The sequence below is a fragment of the Sapajus apella genome, unplaced genomic scaffold, assembly GCF_009761245.1.
Source record: "Sapajus apella isolate SASKATOON/1434 unplaced genomic scaffold, GSC_monkey_1.0 scaffold36, whole genome shotgun sequence".
Classification (NCBI taxonomy): Eukaryota; Metazoa; Chordata; class Mammalia; order Primates; family Cebidae; genus Sapajus; species Sapajus apella.
This window is the reverse complement of record NW_022436976.1, coordinates 33,549,529-33,559,069: the sequence shown is the minus strand read 5'-3', so window position 1 is coordinate 33,559,069 and position 9,541 is coordinate 33,549,529. Positions and strand designations below refer to the sequence as shown.

At 37.1% G+C, this 9,541-nt stretch overlaps 1 protein-coding gene across 2 annotated transcripts in view; it reads left to right on the top strand.

Moving 5' to 3' along the window:
* The window catches only part of ZFYVE9 (zinc finger FYVE-type containing 9), a 132,662-nt gene that overhangs the window by 8,907 nt on the left and 114,214 nt on the right, over positions 1-9,541 (top strand). For both annotated transcript variants that reach the window (XM_032297014.1, XM_032297015.1), the window contains exons 2-3: positions 436-541; positions 4,885-6,989. In XM_032297014.1, coding sequence (XP_032152905.1) covers positions 472-541; positions 4,885-6,989 — 2,175 coding nt within the window. In that variant the 5' untranslated portion in view covers positions 436-471. The remainder of the gene's footprint in view (positions 1-435; positions 542-4,884; positions 6,990-9,541) is intronic.

Genomic DNA, 9,541 nt, shown 5'->3' with positions numbered 1-9,541 from the left:
AAAAAAAAAAAAAAAAAAAAAGAATGACCAGGTCAGAGTCATCATTAGCATTTTGGAACTAGTATCTCTTACTCCTGTACTTAAACTTTCGTGTCATTTCCCATTTGAAAAATATTATGTAAGCTTTGTTTTTTAATAGAAACATAATTTTATACCAAACAGTGATTCCTTTCCTAGCATCTGAAATGTGTCTTTTGAAGCATGAAATGATCACCAAGTCTTCCTTTTATGTTGAGTTATATTTTGTTGATTGTCAGCTTACAGGTTTCTAGAATTCATTAGCTTAGCGATCTTACAATATATCCAGTGGATGCCAAGTTTTATAGTTTACTATTATCTGAAAATATTTATAAGAGATTTTATCCTTGTGTATATACTTAAGATTTATGAATTATATTTTAATTATTCAAATTGTAATACACATTTACTTTTTAGGTTTAAACAAGTCTCTTAAGTGGTGTTTCCTCACCGATGGAGAATTACTTCCAAGCAGAAGCTTACAACCTGGACAAGGTGTTAGATGAATTTGAACAAAACGAAGGTGAGAATTTATATCGGTGAATCTTTGCATTTGTGGTATAGAGAATGTGGGGCTATAAGAGGATGCAGTACTTAAAAAATAAAATCAGGTCTGATGACTTAATGATAATATTATTATTTAATAATATACAGAGGAAGAAATAATATTTTTAGCACCAAATAAGGAATATTTAGATACAATCCCACAGACCTTCTCATTGCCATTTTATAGATGTGAATACAGGCACAGAGACGTTAAGCACTTTTCTCAAAGCAATCTTGCGAACAAGTGGCAGGATTAGAATCCAGGCAGTGTAACACTAGAGCCTGAGCTTTACCTATCCTTTACAATGAATGTGTGGTCACGAAATGTGCTTGCATTTCCCAAACTAAGAAAAATAGCTCATTTCATATTGATTGCCCAATAAAGATACATTTAAAACTATTTACATCACAACTGCTTAAATGGTTAATTATACTTTCTCAAGCTTCAGTAGAAATGCCCACTTAAGATTCACTTCTTTTGTTTGTTTGTTTGTTTTTTGAGACGAAGTATTGCTCTGTCTCCCAAGCTGGAGTGCAGTGATGCCATCTTGGCTCACTGCAACCTCCGCCTCCCTGGCTTGAGATTCTTGTGCCTCAGCTTCCAGATTACAGGCACCTGCCATCACACCTGGCTAATTTTTGTATTTTTAGTAGAGAAGGGGTTTCACCATGTTAGCCAGGCTGGTCTTAAACTCCTGGTGTCAAGCAGTCCTCCCTCCTCAGCTTCCCAAAGTCCTGGGATTATAGGCATGAGCCACCACGCCTGGACAAGATTCACTTCTATTTAGGGAAGACTGTTCTCTAGATTTCCCTCTTGGTTTCACTTGAATGAGTAAGCCATAATTAAATTTCTTTCTCTTTACCCTACTCCTCCTATGTTCTCTTTACCCTACTTCCTTTCTTTTTTTTTTTTTCCCCCGCTTCTGTCTCTTTTAAGAAATTTTATTTTCTTTTTTTTTTTTTTTTTTTGAGACAGAGTCTTGCTGTGTTACCCAGGCCGGAGTGCAATGGCATGATCTTGGCTCACTGCAGCCTCTGCAGCTTATTGGTTGTAACTTTGTAATTCATTTGTTTGAACCTTGTTTTGAATTTCACTACCCGTTGCATTAAAAACTATCACTTCTAGCCTCATGATATCTTAGAGAATATACTTTAAATAAAATGATTTCTCGTTTTGTGTTACTTTACTTTCTACTTTAAATGAGAAAGTAAACCACAGACTGTGGTGACACTAGGCAGTTAACATTATGCCCAGGTAGGAGGTGGTTGAATAATGAAAATTTTAATATCTGATCATTTCTGATTGAATGTTGCTAAATATTCTTGTAAGAAGCTGTAACTCTTTTATTTCCAGGAACCATATTGGAAATATGACCTCGTTGCTTTTTTTTTTTTTTCCCTCCCCTTTTAAGGAAGCCTGTGTTACTAAATTTCAAATCTCTACTGGTCCAAATTTGGTAAATTCAGGATTTAACATTTCAGAGGATACTAAGCTCATTCTTCACACAATCTGAGTTTTGTGCCCTTTTTAACTTCTTTTCACTGCTTCTTTACACTAATTCTTTCCTCAACTCAAACTGATTTACTTATTGCTTCCTTAAATTCTTACATTTAGGGATATGCTTTTTCTTATTCCTCTATTTACTAATGCTTTCTTTTCAAACTGTTTTTGAAGTGTAGCCCAGTTCTTCCTGCCTCCATGAATTCAAGCTCGCTTACCTCATTCTGGAAAATATCCTTCTCCTCTGAATTAATTTTCTATTTCCACATAATAGTTTTCAAATACACTAAGTCCTCAGTGTCTTTGATAAGTTCTTGGAAACTGATTTTAAGCAAAATGATGTACTGTATAGAACATAACTGTTAAGGTGCCATAGAACCTTAACTGTTGTTTATATCAATTAGCTTGTAGTAAAATTGGCCTTGTTATACAATGAGTTGTTTTGCTTATAATTGCAGTTTCCAAGAACTTAACAACGTTAAGTGAGGACTTACTGTATCTGTGCTATTCCATACTGCTGATTAGATATTAGTATCTATCACTTATTCTCCCAATGAGATTATATACTTCTTGGAAAGAGCTATCATTTAATCTTCGTGTTCCTCAATCCTAATGCATTTACTATGGTAGATACTCACATGTTTATTGTGTATCTAAAATCTGTCGGGCACTATGCAAAGTGAGGACTTATATTGATGGAAAGAAATGGTTTCAGCATTCAGAAATCATTCAGTGATTGAAAGAGATGAGTGAATAAACCATTGCATTTCAGCGCAGTAAATGCCTTTATAGAGTTTGGATTAAGGTGCTATGGACACATTGAAGATTAATGTTACAGATGAGGATTTAGTTTACAAATATATCTGCATAATTTCAGGCCCATGATTATCAGAGATACTGGAGAAAACAAGCAGGAAAGACATGGAGTGCATTTTTCCTTATCTCTCTAATTTACTTATCAATAGCCCTGTAACTTGAGAGAATAACTTATCCATTGTAGTTATGATCTGTTAAAAAGTAAACAGAGAGCTGCCTGTTGAAGTAGCTCAAGCCTGTAATCCCAGCACTTTGGGAGGCTGAGGCAGGGAAGATCACCTGAGGTCAGGAGTTTGAGACCAGCCTGGCCAACATAGTGGAACCACGTCTCTACCAAAAATACGCAAAATTAGCTGGGCATGGTAGTGGGTGCCTGTAATCCCAGCTGCTAAAGAGGCTGAGGCAGGAGAATTGCTTGAACCCGGGAGGCCGAGGCTATAGTGAGTCAAGATCGTGCCATTGCACTCCAGCCTGGGCAACAAGAGCGAAACTTTGTCTCAAAAAAAAAAAAAAATTCCTTGAGAACTACTATCAAGAAATTAAAAGAAAAAAAGAAACATTATATGAAATTATGCTTATTGGTAGACTATAAGCAGGTTGATATAGTATGATAAATGAGTACTTTTCACCCATTGTCCTCAGATAATAATATGAACCTGATTAATAATGTATTGTGACATGGTTGTAAGCGGAATTTCACATACTGTGGCAACGTTTTTAACATGTGTTGGGCAAATTTAAAAAATACATAAAGTATAATAAACCCCAGTCTACCCATCATCCAGCTTTCACAGGATTTGATATGCTGCCATTTTGTTTCATTTATACCTTTATCACTTTCTCCCTACTTCATTATTTTTTTATTTTTTTATTTTTTGAGACAGAGTTTCGCTCTTGTTACCCAGGCTGGAGTGCAATGGCGCGATCTCAGCTCACCGCAACCTCCGCCTCCTGGGTTCAGGCAATTCTCCTGCCTCAGCCTCCTGAGTAGCTGGGATTACAGGCATGCACCACCATGCCCAGCTAATTTTTTGTATTTTTAGTAGAGACGGGGTTTCACCATATTGACCAGGATGGTCTCGATCTCTTGACCTCGTGATCCACCCACCTCGGCCTCCCAAAGTGCTGGGATTACAGGCTTGAGCCACCGCGCCCGGCCTTACAACTTTTTTTAAAGGTAAATTTTATATACATTAGAATGCATAGATCTCAACTGTGCAGTTTTAACAAATGGGTATATCATACAAACCCACATCCAATTATGATATAGATTATAGAGCATTCAGTCTTCACAGAAAATTTATTCCTTTTCCTTCCTTCTTAATTACTGTATCCTAACCACTGTTCTAATATTTTTTCCATCTAATCCATTAGATTAGCTCCTGTCCTGCCTTGTGCTCAATCCAAGGGTGCTTTCCCCTCTTCTGGGTCCCATTCACCTGTGGGTCAGTTTAATTATGTTACTAGATTGAGGTAGAATTTTGTTTTTTTTTCGAGACAGAGTTTTTCTCTTGTTGCCCAGGCTGGAGTGCAGTGGGGCAATCTCGGCTCACCGCAACCTCCACCTCCCAGGTTCAAGCGATTCTTGTTCTCAGCCTGCTGGGTAGCTGAGATTACAGGCATGCGCCACCACGTCCGGCTAATTTTTGTATTATTAGTAGAGACGGGGTTTCTCCATGTTGGTCAGGCTGATGTCAAACTCCCAACCTCAGGTAATCCACCCGCCTCAGTCTCGCAAAGTGCTGGGATTACAAGCGTGAGCCACCTTGCTTGGCCCGAGATATAATTCTTTTGTTGTTTGGAATAGTCTGAATTTTTACTATTTGGTGACATATAATTGCAGAGAATTGTCTGAAATATATATTTTTTAGCCCCAAATTAGAAATCTTACATCCTTGGAATATTTAATTTTCAAAAGATAGTTGGAAATGTTGATTAACTTAGTCATAGTAGCTTTTCCATTGTTACCAGGAAACTTATTATAATTACTTATTTTTTTCCAGATGAAACAGTTTCTTCTACTTTATTGGATACAAAGTGGAATAAGATTCTAGATCCCACTTCTCACCAGCTATCATTTAACGCTGCTTTGGCCAGTGTGAATGAATCTGCAGTTTCTAATGAGTCACAGCCACAACTGAAAGTCTTCTCCGTGGCTCATTCAGCTCCCCTGACCACAGAGGAAGAGGATCATTGTGCTAATGGACAGGACTGTAATCTAAATCCAGAGATTGCCACAATGTGGATTGATGAAAATGCTGTTACAGAAGATCAGTTAATTAAGAGAAACTATAGTCGGGATGATCAATGCAGTGCTGTTGAAGTAGGAGAGAAGAAATGTGGAAACCTGGCTTGTCTGCCAGATGAGAAGAATGTTCTTGTTGTAGCTGTCATGCATAACTGTGATAAAAGGACATTACAAAACGATTTACAGGATTGTAATAATTATAATAGTCAATCCCTTATGGATGCTTTTAGCTGTTCACTGGATAATGAAAACAGACAAACTGATCAGTTTAGTTTTAGTATAAATGAGTCCACTGAAAAAGATATGAACTCAGAGAAACAAATGGATCCATTGAGTAGACCGAAAATAGAGGGGAGTTCTGTTAACCATCTGTGTGCTACTTCGTCTGATAGTCTAGCCAGTGTCTGTTCCCCTTCACAATTAATGGATGATGGAAGTATAGGTGGAGATCCTTCCATGTCTACGATTACAAGCTTAACAGTTGATTCAGTAATCTCATCCCAGGGAACAGATGGAGGTCCTATTATTAAAAAGCAAGAGAACTGTATACCAGATGAGGACCTCACTGGCAAAATCAGCTCTCCTAGGACAGATCTAGGGAGTCCAAATTCCTTTTCTGACATGAGTGAGGGGATTTTGATGAATAAAGAGCCAGCAGAGGAGAGCACAACTGAAGAATCCCTCCGGTCTGGTTTACCTTTGCTTCTCAAACCAGATGTGCCTAATGGGTCTGGAAGGGATAATGACTGTGAACGATTTTCAGATTTCCTTGTGCCTAGTGAAGTTAGGGCTGTTGAAAATGAAGGTTATGAACACGAAGAAATTCTTGGCACTACAGAATTCCTTAATATCACAGAGCATTTCTCTGAATCTCAGGACTTGACTAATTGGAAGTTGACTAAACTAAATGAGATGAATGATAGCCAAATAAACGAAGAAAAGGAAAAGTTTCTACAGATTAGTCAGCCTGAGGACACTAATGGTGATAGTGGAGGACAGTGTGTTGGATTGGCAGATGCAGGTCTAGATTTAAAAGGAACTTGCATCAGTGAAAGTGAAGAATGTGATTTCTCCACTATAGATACACCAGCAGCAAATTCTCTATCTAATGGTTGTGATTCCTATGGAATGCAGAGCCCAGGTGTTTCTTTTGTTCCAAAGACTTTACCCTCCAAAGAAGATTCAGTAACAGAAGAAAAAGAAATAGAGGAGAGCAAGTCAGAATGCTACTCAAATATTTATGAACAGAGAGGAAATGAGGCCACAGAAGGAAGTGGACTGCTTTTAAACAGCCCTGGTGAACTAATGAAGAAAAATTATTTACGTAATTTCTGTAGTCAAGTTCCATCAGTGCTTGGGCAATCTTCCCCCAAGCTAGTAGCAAGCCTGCCATCTATCAGTGTTCCTTTTGGTGGTGCAAGACCCAAGCAACCTTCTAATCTTAAACTTCAAATTCCAAAGCCATTATCGGACCATTTACAAAATGACCTTCCTGCAAACAGTGGAAATAATACTAAAAATAAAAATGATATCCTTGGGAAAGCAAAATTAGGGGAAAACTCAGCAACCAATGTATGCAGTGCATCTTTGGGAAACATCTCTAATGTTGATACAAATGGGGAACATTTAGAAAATTATGAGGCTGATATCTCCAATAGACCATGCCTTGCATTAGCTCCAGATAGCCCAGATAATGATCTCAGAGCTGGTCAGTTTGGAATTTCTGCCAGAAAGCCATTCACCACTCTGGGTGAGGTGGCTCCAGTATGGGTACCGGATTCTCAGGCTCCAAATTGCATGAAATGTGAAGCCAGGTTTACATTCACCAAAAGGAGGCATCATTGCAGAGCATGTGGGAAGGTAAGTTGCATGTGTAAGCTCAGAAATCTGGCATGCCCATTTTGTGATGCTCAATTAGTTAGTAATAAAGGCATTGTAAGGTGAATATATGTCTGGTTGAGTTGACATAAATAGCTTTTTTGAAAATCCAATTCTAGTAAATTTCTGTATAAAAAAATGACATCACTGATTTTTAGTTTATATAATTTTTTGTTGCCACGATTTACTCTGAATCAGTTTTCACGAAGAGATTAGAATTGAGGAAGTGTAAACTTTGTGGTTTCTGTATTGATACCTACTTGGTTAATGTAATAGTTTGAAATAAGGAAGTTATTCTTTTAGTTTAGGAAATATTTGTCATTAACTTTTAAATTTTTAAATTCTTGAATAATTGCATTTAAATACAATAAATAAAATAAAAATAAAAATTACATTTAATTCTTGAAAAATATTACACTTAGAGTCCATTCTACTTTTTTCTGTGAGATTTTGCCATTGTACGAAACATTCTGGAACTCTTGTTACACATGCACACATATTTTTGTCTTTTCTCCCATATAACTTTGATACAAAATAGAGTTGAAGTCTGTAGATTCTTAGGACAAGGTTTTAAGGATGATATTCTTTAGCTCTCCCCAAATTTTATTAGCTAAAAACACTTCTAGTTTTTTGGGTTTTTTTTTTTTTTTTAGTTGTAAATAATGAGGGAGGGAGATTTTATATTTTTGAGATTTGGTATCAGGTCTGGAATCAGATTTCAGCTTTGTTACTATTAATTATATAACTTTACTAAGCCTTAGTTTTCTAATCTGTAAAAACAAGCCAAAAAAAGATTAATAATTTTTATTGGGCTGTTGTCAAGATTAAATGAAATTTCAGAAGTCATAGTGCTCAATGATTAATCGCTACCTCCCTTCTTGCCTGATTTTTTGGTCCGTCTGTATTAATCAGAATGCTTTCAACTTCAGGGTACAGAGTATCTGACCCTCAGTGACTTAGGTGAAAATAACATTTATTTCATGTAAACAGAAGCTATGAGACTCTGTGATTTATGTCTGAGTGCAGAGAAAGGATCATGGAAGTTCTCTTGGTCTTCCCCTCGTGTCTGAAGATAGTATCTCAGCTCTATCAGGTCTCAACCTGACAACTTTGTAAGCACAAAGAAATTGGCTGGGGAGCAAAAGAACCTACTCTACTCTTGCTACCCTCTTATCAGGGAGGAAGGGACCTCCAGCACCTTCCTTCAACTTATAGGCCAGTTTTAGACCATGACCAATTACAGGCAAAGGGGATCGGGATTATCTAATCAATCATGATTTATCTCCTGGGGCTGAGCACAATGTTACCTGAAGAAAGTGGGATCCCGGTAACGTAGGAGAAGGGGAAGCATCGATAGGTAAGATGAATAAGTCTGGAGGTGTAATCTACAACATGAGGATTATGCATAATAAAATTATACTATATTTGGGACGCATGCTGAATGAGTAGATTTTAGTTCCTCTTGCCACAAAAACAGGTAACTGTGAGACAATAGGTATATTAATTTTCTTCACTATAGTAACCTTTTTACTATCTAGTTGTATCTCATGACATGTTGTATACCTTAAATGTATATAATAAAATTTATTTTAAAAAAAGGAGAGGAGGAAATGGTTCCTAGATGGGCAGTCACTAAGGTTTACTAGAAGATCCTAGCACAAAAGAACCAAATTATTGGGAGCAGAAAGAAGCTAAAGCTGTTGGTCTCTGATTACTAAAGTTTGAAGAAAATAATGTATCTGATTCCTAAATATTTTCCAGTTTTCTTGTTAGCTGAAGTACTATTTGGAGATTAGATTCATCATTTTTATGATGTTCTGTATTTTGCTTACTATTTGTAACACTTTGTGAAATTTTTGCTTTCTTAAGTAAATAATGAAAACATTTTTGGTATAGGCCAATCCAGTTGTAATGAGTAAATAGGTACCTTAGGTGTATTTAGAAAGAAAATGATGCACAAAATGCATCATAAATTGCAAAATGGATGGAATTTTTGATGAGTGGAATTTGTGGAATTTATGAATTCATGGATTCATGTGGATTATGGATTCATAATTTCATCTTTTTCCCTGGTTTACCTTAGAGATGTTATAAGTATTAATGAGATAATGTTTGTAAAAATCCTTGAGCTTCTCAGAACAGGGCTTACATAGATATTAATTGGATTATATTGGGAATACAGCTAGAAAAATACCCCAAGCAATGTGATTTTGTAAAATAATGTTATATATTGAAAAAAAGGGGCCGGGTGCGGTGGCTCAAGCCTGTAATCCCAGCACTTTGGGAGGCCGAGGCAGGTGGATCACGAAGTCAAGAGATCGAGACCATCCTGGTCAACATGGTGAAACCCTGTCTCTACTAAAAATACAAAAAATCAGCTGGGCATGGTGGCATGTGCCTGTAATCCCAGCTACTCGGGAGGCTGAGGCAGGAGAATTGCCTGAACCCAGGAGGCGGAGGCTGCAGTGAGCTGAGATCGCGCCATTACACTCCAGCCTGGGTAACAAGAATGAAACTCCGTCTCAAAAAAAAAA